Source organism: Pterocles gutturalis, unplaced genomic scaffold (assembly GCF_000699245.1).
Source record: "Pterocles gutturalis isolate BGI_N339 unplaced genomic scaffold, ASM69924v1 scaffold1125, whole genome shotgun sequence".
NCBI classification, from domain to species: Eukaryota; Metazoa; Chordata; class Aves; order Pterocliformes; family Pteroclidae; genus Pterocles; species Pterocles gutturalis.
In genome coordinates this window covers 25,070-36,152 of record NW_010145447.1, presented here as the reverse complement: position 1 = coordinate 36,152, position 11,083 = coordinate 25,070, and the positions used below count along the sequence as shown (strand labels likewise).

The 11,083-nt window shown below is 42.6% G+C and overlaps 1 protein-coding gene across 1 annotated transcript in view; it reads left to right on the top strand.

The window, feature by feature from the left end:
• Positions 1-8,011, top strand: part of DLL4 (delta-like 4 (Drosophila)) — a gene marked incomplete at its 5' end in the record, with an annotated part of 8,254 nt that extends 243 nt beyond the window's left edge. Inside the window, 8 exons of the mRNA XM_010085371.1 lie at positions 7-21; positions 946-1,006; positions 1,115-1,245; positions 2,687-2,856; positions 3,975-4,194; positions 4,640-5,348; positions 6,091-6,199; positions 7,659-8,011. Coding sequence (XP_010083673.1) covers positions 7-21; positions 946-1,006; positions 1,115-1,245; positions 2,687-2,856; positions 3,975-4,194; positions 4,640-5,348; positions 6,091-6,199; positions 7,659-7,664 — 1,421 coding nt within the window. The remainder of the gene's footprint in view (positions 1-6; positions 22-945; positions 1,007-1,114; positions 1,246-2,686; positions 2,857-3,974; positions 4,195-4,639; positions 5,349-6,090; positions 6,200-7,658) is intronic.
• Positions 8,012-11,083: the final 3,072 nt, after the last annotated feature.

Below are 11,083 nucleotides of genomic sequence, written 5' to 3'. Positions count from 1 at the left end.
CCGGAGAGTACTGCACCGAGCGTAAGTGTCCCAACGGCCAATGTGGCATCAGGCGGTGGGTTCCTGAGGCCCTCACCCGTGGGGCGTTAGCGTGGGTAGGGATGCCACACAGGAGGCCTTCAAGAAGATGCAACCCCCCAAAGCATCAGGGAGCTTGTTTGTCAAAGGGACCTGGGACCCAAAAGCATGTCCCTTGGTCCAGTTCCACCAGCTGGCCTGACCCTGGGTGTATCTGCCTGTGCGGCCAGTCCTTAAAGCACAGGGGTTTCAACAGCGCTGTGACAAAGCGCTGTGCTCCGTTACCTGGCAGGCAGGCGCTTGGGGACATGGTTTCACACTGACCTTTCTGCTCCCTGCCTGGAGAGAGAAAGCCCCATGCTGAGGACTTTGGCCCTTCTGGCTGCAGCTACCAATGCTGTGCTTCACCTCCGCGAGCGTTAGCAGCGAAGAGAGAGCTAGCAGAGGAAGGATCTTGGCTGATATCCCTCAATCAGCGGTATCTATTCCAAGTTAAAATGCTAGCAGCTTGCCCACACAAACGCTTCCAGCGTTCCTGCTGCCAGAGGAGACGAGACAGGTGTTGCGGTGTGGTCGTGGGGATCTTTGCTGTGGGCTCGGTGTCCCGTTAGGTTTTTTTCAGTCTTTCGTTAGCACAAGCCAAAGCTGCCTTGGCTTGCTCCTTTTCTAGCAAGAGTTGCAAGAGTTCATGTTTGTTGTATAAACAGAAAAACTAAAGGACAACTTGTCAAATGTTGGCTCTCCTTGTTCACTTCCTCCTGCTCCAGAACTCCCCGTACTGAGAATTTTTAAAACAAAGCTCTGAAAGTGCAAAATTGGTTTTCAAATTATTTTTTTTAAAGCTGGCATTTCCCCATTTAAGAGTGCATTCTGTAGGGCCATGTATATTTACCTAAACATTTCTGCTTTTTTATGTTCTCTTTCCAGCCATCTGTCTGTCTGGGTGTACTGAACAGAATGGATATTGCAACAAGCCTGGAGAGTGCATGTGAGTAGACGGCAATTGCAATCTGAACTTCAGTTAAAATGTCACCTTGTAATAGAAACTTAAACTCTTTTCCAAGTCATTAATGTTTTAATTTGACTTTTCTTTTAGCTGTCGTCCCGGTTGGCAAGGCCGCTACTGCGATGAATGCATTCCCCACATAGGCTGCCGTCATGGGACTTGTAAAACACAATGGCAGTGCATCTGTGATGAGGGATGGGGCGGCCTCTTCTGTGATCAAGGTTAGTTTTGAAGGCTGTGCTTATGGCTCTAGATTGGGTATTCCTCAGTTCTGGACTAAGGAATCTGACCCCTCAGATCTAGAATTGAATTTCCACAAGGTACAGGATCACAAGCATCAGTTTGTACCGCGGCTGTCTTACATAGCCATATTTGTAGTAATTTTGGTTGAAAACAAGAAAATATTTTTGGTAGCTGCAGTTTTTCTTTTGGAAAAAAACAACAACATGGATGAGAGTTGAACGGGCAAGTTTTCTGCCTGCTCCAGCTAAGTTTAACTTATTCCCTGTACAACTATAACAATTTACTAAACAGTTTCCAGCAGCAGTAAACACCATCATTTGGGCTTTCCTTATTTTGCATACAAGGAAGTTAACTCATGTGATAAGTCTGGAGCATGAGAGCAAAATCATGTAAGCAAGAATGAAAAGTACAGGTTCCATTTTAAGGTACACCAGACCACTTCCACCTATTCAACCCCTTGAATCACTGAACCGTAGCCAGCTGAGCAGTCATGTCCTCAAGGCCATATATGCACTGCTGGCACTGAGATCATTAAGCGCTCAAAGCAAGCTAAGTGGTTTCAAGGCGGTTATAGGATTAAGATGGCGAAGTCTGAGTTAAGCAGGAAAAGTAAAGGTGAAGATTTTTTTCTGCTTGTAGTTATCTATTAACTGGTTGTATTCCAATTACTCTATGGTATTTATAGAGCATATGAAGATTTTCGGCTTATGTCCTATGAACTTGTGTGCTTAACCTCTGTCTCCAATTTAAAGGGGAAAAAAAAAAGGACTGTCAAGCTTGGCAGAGCATTTAGACAGTTTAAACTACCAACATTCATAACACAAGAGCATGGTAAATAAACAATAAAAGATTTCTAGTGTTTGTTTAAATCTCCAAGCCTAAACATCTTTATTTCCTCCCGGCCTCCCCAGAATGTGCCTTGGAGCACACCTTGTAAAGATGGGGCTTGCTGGTTTAGTATGTGACACGTTGTGCACAAAGCGTCTCTAATGCCGTGGTGTCTTTTGGAGAACACACGCTTATGAAATACGTTTTCCAACTTGGCATCTAAATCCCACTGCAGCTAATGGGTTTATGCACACAAAAAAGGGAAAGCTAAATTTTTATCAGGTCTCAAAATTCAGAGCTCACGTATTACAGTGATGGACATAGGGAAATATCTAAAATCGATGATAATCTGAAACATCTGATTACTACTGATAATCACAGAATCATAAAATGGTTTGGGTTGGAAGGGACCTTAGATATCATCTAGTTCCAACCCCCCTGCCATGGGCAGGGATAACCTGGATAATCACCTCCAGTATTCCTATTGATAGCAAAATGAAATGCTTTATTGAAAAGTCTGTCTTTTTTTGTTGACTAATTTTTTTTTATTAATGTAAATGACATTTTCTCTAACTCCCGGTATCTTTGCAGATCTGAACTACTGCACTCACCACAGACCATGCAAAAACGGAGCGACTTGCATGAACACTGGCCAGGGCAGCTATACGTGCTCGTGCAAACCTGGCTTCACCGGTGTTGACTGCGAACACGAGATCAGCGAGTGTGACAGCAATCCCTGTAGGAATGGCGGCAGTTGCACGGTAAGGGCATTTTAAATGTAAAGTTTTTGTGTGAAGCAAGCCCTGGTATACCTTTTCAGAAATGGTTCTGTAACAACAGAACAGGAATTCGATAGTACACAGGTTCATTACTGATGCTCACAACTATCAAACTGAACCCTTCCTGAGAGGTGTCAGGGGAGGAAGTCTGTTACAGGAGGCGATGTATCATCTAGATTAGAACTAGTCAACTGATCCTTAGGTTTCTGTGGCAGACATTAGGAGAGCTTGGCAAGATCCAAGGTTGGCGAGGGAGCAGGTCTGTAAAATGTAAGCTGCTCAAACCAAGGTTCATACAGAAATCTGTTACATCTGTATTTTCATAGCAAAAAAGAGAAAACTTCTGCATTCTGCTATGGGCGTGTAGTGTCAGACAATATGAGGGCAATCAGCTGAAACACGCTGTGAAACAGGGCTCTGCATTTTTAGTTTCCTGCAGTCTAGTGTTTCAGGGTGTTTTTGGACCCAGTCAATGATTGATTCTGCCTGTTGATAAAGACTGATCGATTATAGATATCAAATGTAATCCAGTGCATGTTTAGATTAAAGCTAATGGCGCAAGACCCTAGCTCCCTTCTCCCACAGCCTTGGACATACAGTACTTGGAAAAACGAAACAGTTTTGTTGTGATCTAAGTGGTGGGACTAATCCATGCTAAAGCAATGTAAGCCCTTTTAAAGAAAAAATGGGCTCTCATGCTGAGGATAAATGGCCTGATCACAGCTGTGTAGGTCAACACATGCCATTCTGCTCTGGGAGGACCGTGGAGGTCCCATTAGACAGTAGCGGTGTTAGGAATGTTTTTGCCCATTGCCTGTAGGTTCCCTACTACTGCATCTGCTCTGCTTACCTAGATTGTAGATCTACAACCACGCATTGTGTAGATGCAGAATTACTCCTGCACACCGAGTATGGCCAATTCACAGCTCTACCCCTCACAGCCCAGCCAGCGGTTATTTACCCCCCAAATGTTGCTTTTGCCACATCAGAGTACGGATGCGAAGGGACAGAACAGCATTTGCTGCCGACCAAAAAGAAGCATGCAAGCAGCTATCATTCGGCGGCATCAAATAACAGTGGCCTAACGTTGTGTTTTGCAGGATATGGAGAATGGTTATCACTGCCTGTGCCCCCCTGGCTACTACGGCACTCACTGCGAGCACAGCGCTTTGACATGTATAGATTCTCCGTGCTTTAACGGCGGCACGTGCTTGGAAAAAGAACAAGGGGCCAGCTACACTTGCGTTTGCCCTTTTGGCTTCACAGGGTCAAACTGTGAAAAAAAAGTAGACAGGTGCACAAGCAACCCGTGTGCAAATGGTGAGTCTTTTTATCAAAAAATCTCGTGTCTGACTTGTTCGTGCTTTTCAGTGCAGAAGTGATAGAAATCCAATCTGACCTCTACTCTTCCTCTAACATTAGTCCCTCTCCCCCACATCTACCCTAATTTTGGTCTCTTGCTGAGGGAGGCCTTTCACTGGCATTTTCTATACAACAAAACAATGCACGAGGTTTATCAGGTGATGGGGAAGATAGCAGAATTAAGTAAATTAAATTAACTTTATTACATATTTAGAAGGGGCATATTTTTAAGGCATGCTGATGCAAGTAGGCAAACTAGAAGGAAATTTAGATGTGCAGTTGTTTTGTAAAATAACCTCCCTCTTCTTCAGATAGTATAAAATGCTTACCAGGAAGAGGTTTAGGTTTCCAAGTGAAGTGCATTGGAGACTAATTTTTTTAATTTTCCTTTTTTTTTCCTCAGATGGTAATTGCTTTTACCTTGGTCAGATTCGTGTGTGTCGTTGTCGGCCTGGTTTCTCTGGTCAGAAATGTGAGATAAACATCAATGATTGTGCAAGAAACCCATGTTCCAATGGAGGAACTTGTCACGATCTGATTAACGATTACACCTGCACATGCTTGCCAGGCTACAGTGGCAGAAACTGTGACATCAAAACCAGAGACGAATGTGCTTCTGGGCCATGTGAGAATGGAGGCACATGCTACAGTGGACTTTATAGTGCCAACTTTGTCTGCTACTGTCCTTCCGGCTTCATGGGCAACCGCTGCGAGTTGCCGGTTTATTCAGTGCCCGTTACACTTCCGCCCAAACCAGTCCCCTGGATTGCTATATCCATGGGCGTGGGGCTGGTGGCGTTGCTCATACTGTTCTGCATGATAGCAATGGTCATCAGGCAGATGAGGATGCATCCAGAGCAGGACTCGGAGACAATGAACAACCTGTCTGACTTCCAGAAGGACAATCTCATCCCAGCTTCCCAGCTCAAAAATACCAATAAAAATAAAGACCTCGAAGTGGACTGCGGGCTGGAGAAATCAAACTACAAACCCAAGAATCATAAACTGGACTACAATCTGGTAAAAGACCTGACGAGTAGAGGCACACAGGAAGACAAATATTACAAAAGTGAAAAGTGTTTAGGAGAGAAGTCTCCCCTCCGACTACACAGGTGAGAATGCAGTCTTCCTTCTACTCTTTCTTACGGCCCCTCATCTTCATACCGGTCTAGAAGCAGATGAAAAAATATGGGGAAAAAAGATCCTCGAGGGGATATTATACAAAACAAACCAGATCAAAGCCAGGAATCTTCATACTGGAGTGTGTGTGTCACAGCCAAGTGGTATCCTTGGCTAAGTCAGTGAAATTGAGTGTTTGTGCAGGGTGCCACTAGTACGAGCACTGTGAAGAAGGGGAACAGGAGTGGCTAGTCCAGTGGTGGAAGTAAGAAGTGTCTTTTCTTCCTCCAATATCTTTTGAGGTTAAAGCATATAGCGATTAAAAATCAGTATTTTGCTTATTAAGAAGGCAAAATGATCTGCTTACTGAGAAGAATGATAGAGTAAAAATAGCTACTCTTTCCAAAAAAAGAGAAAAGGGCAGGTATTCACTGGCTCGTCAGTCTTCTGATATGTGTACTGAAAGTCTTGTCTGGTCTGCTTGTGGCTGTTTCACTGAGAAGTGTGCTGTTAGGTTGGACACGGCAGAAGCATAGGAAGACAATAGCTATTTCCTTCTCCCCCTTTTCTAGTATAATGTCCTACCATCACATAGAACATGTGAAACTTCATCCTCTGCGCTCCCCCTCACACCTCCACGGCTATCTCATTCCATCCCTCCATATTCATAGTAGATTTTGAGAGTCAGGCTTGTTAGTAGTCAAGTAACATTCTTTTCTCTCTGCTCTGCCTTAGTGAAAAGCCAGAATGTAGGATATCGGCGATATGCTCTCCGAGGGATTCAATGTACCAGTCCGTCTTTGTGATAACAGAAGAAAGGAATGAGTGCATCATAGCCACAGAGGTAAGTACACAGGTGACCAGGCATAAATTCACAAAGCAAAGGGGCAAATTACCCTTTAGAATTGCATCTGAGAGGGTTACTCTATTTCCGGGGATCCCAGATGCTTCCCAGCATTCGCCTCTCCCCTTCTGTGTCCCATAGGAGTGTCCAAGCAGAGTATACAGTGGGAAAAATAAAGAAATTAGCAGCTCTGATTTTATTAAACCAGAGATTTTGCACTTACATAAATCAGCGAGAGATGAAAGCACAGAACATCAGCACATAAAAATTCAGTACATTGCAGGATTATTTCCTATTAAATAGGCAGTCATCAAAAATTGAAATCATAATCATTCATAGGCCCATTGATGTAAAGCCATGTTTTTTCCCATGGTTGTAATGGATAATCTGTGTTTTGGGGAAACACACAAAGCTATAGATTTCCTGCAGAAGATGGAAGGTAGCTGAATGTGTAAGTGGATAGGCATAACAGCCATTTAGGAAGTCTGTAATAAGGTAATTTCAGCCTCTTAGAGTTAAGCTCCAGCTATATATTCTCTAACAGAAGTTAATGCTGTTTCTTATGTTATCAATAAACATCCAGATTTTGATGTTATTTTGAAAAGTCAGAGGACAATACATGAAAAAGGATGGGCCTAACATTGAAGAATCCAAATACCTTAAAAAGCAGCTACTGAGGAACTGACCAGTTCCTGAAGAATTACTGACCCTTTCGAAAACGGCCCAGTGGAAGTTAAAGGCAATTTAACATTAACCAGTACCTGCCTTCTTCAGCGTAGCCATCTTCAGGATTAGTTTCAGGTAGCTTCAGACTCCAGGAAAGTGAAGCTTTCTATGCCATATAGCAGTGATCTGTGAAGTCAGATCTGCAGGATTCTGTCTCCCTTACCAGGGTGGATATCAGGTTTCCTCTTGAAGGCAAGCTGGAACACAAGTCAACCAACAAAAGTTTAAGACTAACTGAAAGGATTTTCGAAGATAAAAATGACAGCTAGACGCTTCATTCCCATTAACTGACCTAGATACTGTGTCTTCCTTTGAAGATCTTGCTGACTAAAGCTAGACTCCCAGATTTACATCAGGCATCTCCACAGGTATTTTTATTTTCAGAATGACAGCCCCTGAAACCTCTCTCTATGTCATTCAGGCTTAATGCTTCTGAACAGAAGCTATATGCTTTTTACAGAGACCTAATGTTACACACGCAGGTTTGTGAGCTTTATCCTAAGCATTCTTCCCTCCACTCCAGGTGGAGAGGCTACTCGTCATACGGATGACTTGTTTGCTGGCGATTCTCTATCCCTAGACCCAGACAGAAACATTGAATGCTGATAAACTGCAATAATGTCTGTCATAAATTACTTGGGTTTGATGTACTTGAATTACAATTTGTTAATTCTGTAGTACTCTGTACACTGTGCTTCCTTCTCATTCCTGGTACTGTTTTATATCCTGTCAGGTATAAGACTGAAGATCAGCCCATTTGCACCTCAGATTTGGTAATGCCAGTAGATGGATGTTCCTGCTGCATTGTTTACAATTCAGAACTGGATCGGACTGTTTTTAACTACATGCAACTTGCTGCTCTCAGGCGGAGGATGGAACTGGGTGAACTGGACAGACTGTGAATTTACTGAAAGATGCAATACACCTTTTTGTTCTTACTGCCCTTGTTTGAAGTTCGATACCAGAAATCTCGTTGGCTATAGAAGAGGGGAGGCAGAGGGAAGAGAGAGGGGTTTAACATGTTGTTTTAATTTGTTTTTAAAAGATACTGGGGCCAGTTCCTCATGGACAGACCCCTGGCTTTCCATAACTCTGGTTAGGGGAGGTGCCGGTAGATGAGGAGGCACTTAACTGTCACAGATGTTGCCATGGAAGGTGTGAAGAAAGACACATTGCTATGCAGATAATGGATATAGTATAAACGAGGTCTCAATTTTTTTTTTCTGGGTTTGAAAGTGCCTAAAATGTGTCAAGAGAATCTAACAAGCCCAAACAGAGACTTGACTGCTCTTCTTGCAGTTACCCGAACAGTATTGGGTGGTTGATAATTCCTGCTACGCATCTATTTCTGTCTCCTCTCTCCTGCGGCATGTACTGGAGATGGCATTGAGGGGCGAGAGGAGGAAGGAAAGAGGAACACCAAATTTACATGTCATCTCATGTGGTGATGCTCTGGAGAACTGATTGACCCAAACCACACTATGGGACAGGATTTTTGTGGATTTAAACATTCAAGAAGGAAAAGTTGTGATAAGGAATGTGTACTGCCTCTTCCCCATTGATAAGGAGGAGAGGTGTGACCCCAGCTCTATTTAAAGCCTTACAAATGCATTCAAAAATCAATCAGCTCCTAGAACCTATATGTGCTGAGCTCTCAGTTGTTTTCATGCCCTTTGCACTACCAGTGATTGTGAACAGACATTATTTTCTTCTTCTCCTTCCTCATTCTCCCCTGCCACCCCTTTGTTTTGACACAAATTCAGGGGCTTATGTCGCATTTCTGAATTAGGTGCCACCTTTTACTGCAAATAATCTCAAAGTTGCAGCTGTTACTTTCTGAAGGAGAAAAAGCAGCATGACCACCCCTCTACCCCCCAGTTTCTCTGTCTGGTTGCAAAACTCCAACTCCTGTCCTTCATCCCGGTTCCAAATGCCCAGTAGCAAAGCACCCACTGAGACGCCCTCCGCCGAGACAGGTGGACATCAGAGTGAGAAGGTTTTAGGCTCCATACCCACCCACTGCTGCATGGAAGAGGGGAAGCCTGCCCCTGGAAACCAGAGGCATGTGGAAGCTCTTTTCTTATGTACATATTGACAGCAATAAGATCGGACACTCCAGTGGAAATTGCTGTGACACTAATGAGATAAGACACTGGGGTGGGGCAGAATGAGGAGGGAGGAAACAAGATCTCTTCAAAGAAACCTGGACCATGCTATCTCTCGGACAGCAATATTCCTGCCCTTGTAAATCCTGTTTTGGAATAGCCCATCTACTGCCTTGAACTGTGCAGACAAGACCCCTTTTGTAATGTCCACTACTGACCTTCTGCTCTGACCACATAGGACCATTTTGAAGATGACCTTCAGAAATCAATAATATGGGTTTTAGTTTGTCTGTTTGTAGTTTATTTTGAAGACTAGTATTTCAGTAATTTAAAAAAAATCAGAAGCACTGAACTTTCTACGTTTTATAACATTATTTTGTATATAATGTATATTTATAATCAAAACAGAAGTGTAAATATGTTTATTACTTCTCATGTAATGTTTTTAATGTGATGACAAAGTTTGAATTTTATTTTTTTTTTCAAGCAATGAAAATACTTTCCTGCTACTGCGAAGTTTACTGTGGTTTGTCCTTTTACACTTCTGGTTCCATGATTCTGTGACAGCCAAGGTTACTTGGAGCCCCAGAAGGAAGCTTGTCTGCCTGCCCCCTGCAGTCAGCCCACATTTACATTTTGCACACCAACTGCTGTTGGCTGCTTTTATAACTGGTAACTGATGTCAACAAAGTTGTTCAGCTGCGTGGCATTAATCTGACAGAAGAGTTATCCATATTTATAATGTTATATAATATAACATTTAAATTGTATTCATACACACACATATATATATATATATTCCCTTGCTATGGTGTGGGATTGAACTGTCAGGAAAGTTATTTTTATTAACTCTTCCACTCTTCCTCTTCCATGACAACTTGTGGCATGGAATATACAGATTCAATACCATTTCAAAGTGGCTTGTGGCTTAATGAATGTGCTAGCTTGGTGTTCACTTGTAGAACAAGATATGATTACTATTCTTTTTAATCCCATTTCTTTAAATAGCTCCAGTAAGACCCAATCTTGCCCTTTGTGGGTGACTCCTGCACAGCATCTACATCTACACCTACAAGACTGTATCCTTGTTTGTCTGGTTGCGAAGGGCAAGATTTGTCTTTCACTTGTAGGATTAGGGGGAGTTTCAGGCTTTCTCCTCCTGAGTCCCCCACGCTACACCAGCAGCCGTGTCCTCCCAGGACATCACAAAGTCATTTGTGATGACACCGCCCTTTTGGAGGACATTTCCACCAAAAAAAGTGTAAAAAGCACACTGGCATAAAACACTCCCACCAGGTTTTGTAGCCTTGGAAGCACATCCATTGACAGACAATTAAATGTTTTGCTAGAGCAGCTAGGTGCAATACAGCCAACACCTGAATGCAAAAAAGCAAAAACTATAAGAACAGGAAACCACTGCTGCTCTATTTTAAAATCAGACTTTTGTTGTTGTTGTTGACAGAATGCCAAAAAAGCATCTTAGTGCCTTTCCTATCGTTCCCCAAAATAAAATCTAACCAAAATTTACTGCTTTTTTAAAAAATACAAACAAAAAAACCCCCCACTGGCGTTAAAAAAGCGCCATAACAAATTATTTTTACTTGGTCATTAAGGTACAGCAAATAATGGTGTATAAGGGTCCTTAGAAGTCTATTATTAAGGTTATATAAATACTATTTACTTTGGATGGTTTTGTTTCTCCCTCTTCAGTTCTTTTCTTAGCAAAATTAACTTTCAAATCCCAGCCAATTTCCCTGGCTACCGTAAAAATAAATTTAAGATGAAACTCAGAAATGAAAAGCCACCTCCCCCTCCCCAAACATTCACCCTGTAGAGCAAATTATGAAAAACAAGCCATTGACAAAAAGCTGAGCAGATGCTCCCTGCTTGCAGTCCTTCCTCGGCAATGTGAAATAAACCCAACAGATGCCTCTCTTAATTGAGCACATGGATTACATACACACATGCACTCTGTCCTGCTTAAAACAAAACACACACAAAAGAAAAATCAAACAGGAAAATAGCCAGAGAACTCTTCCCAAAGCCTAGGCAA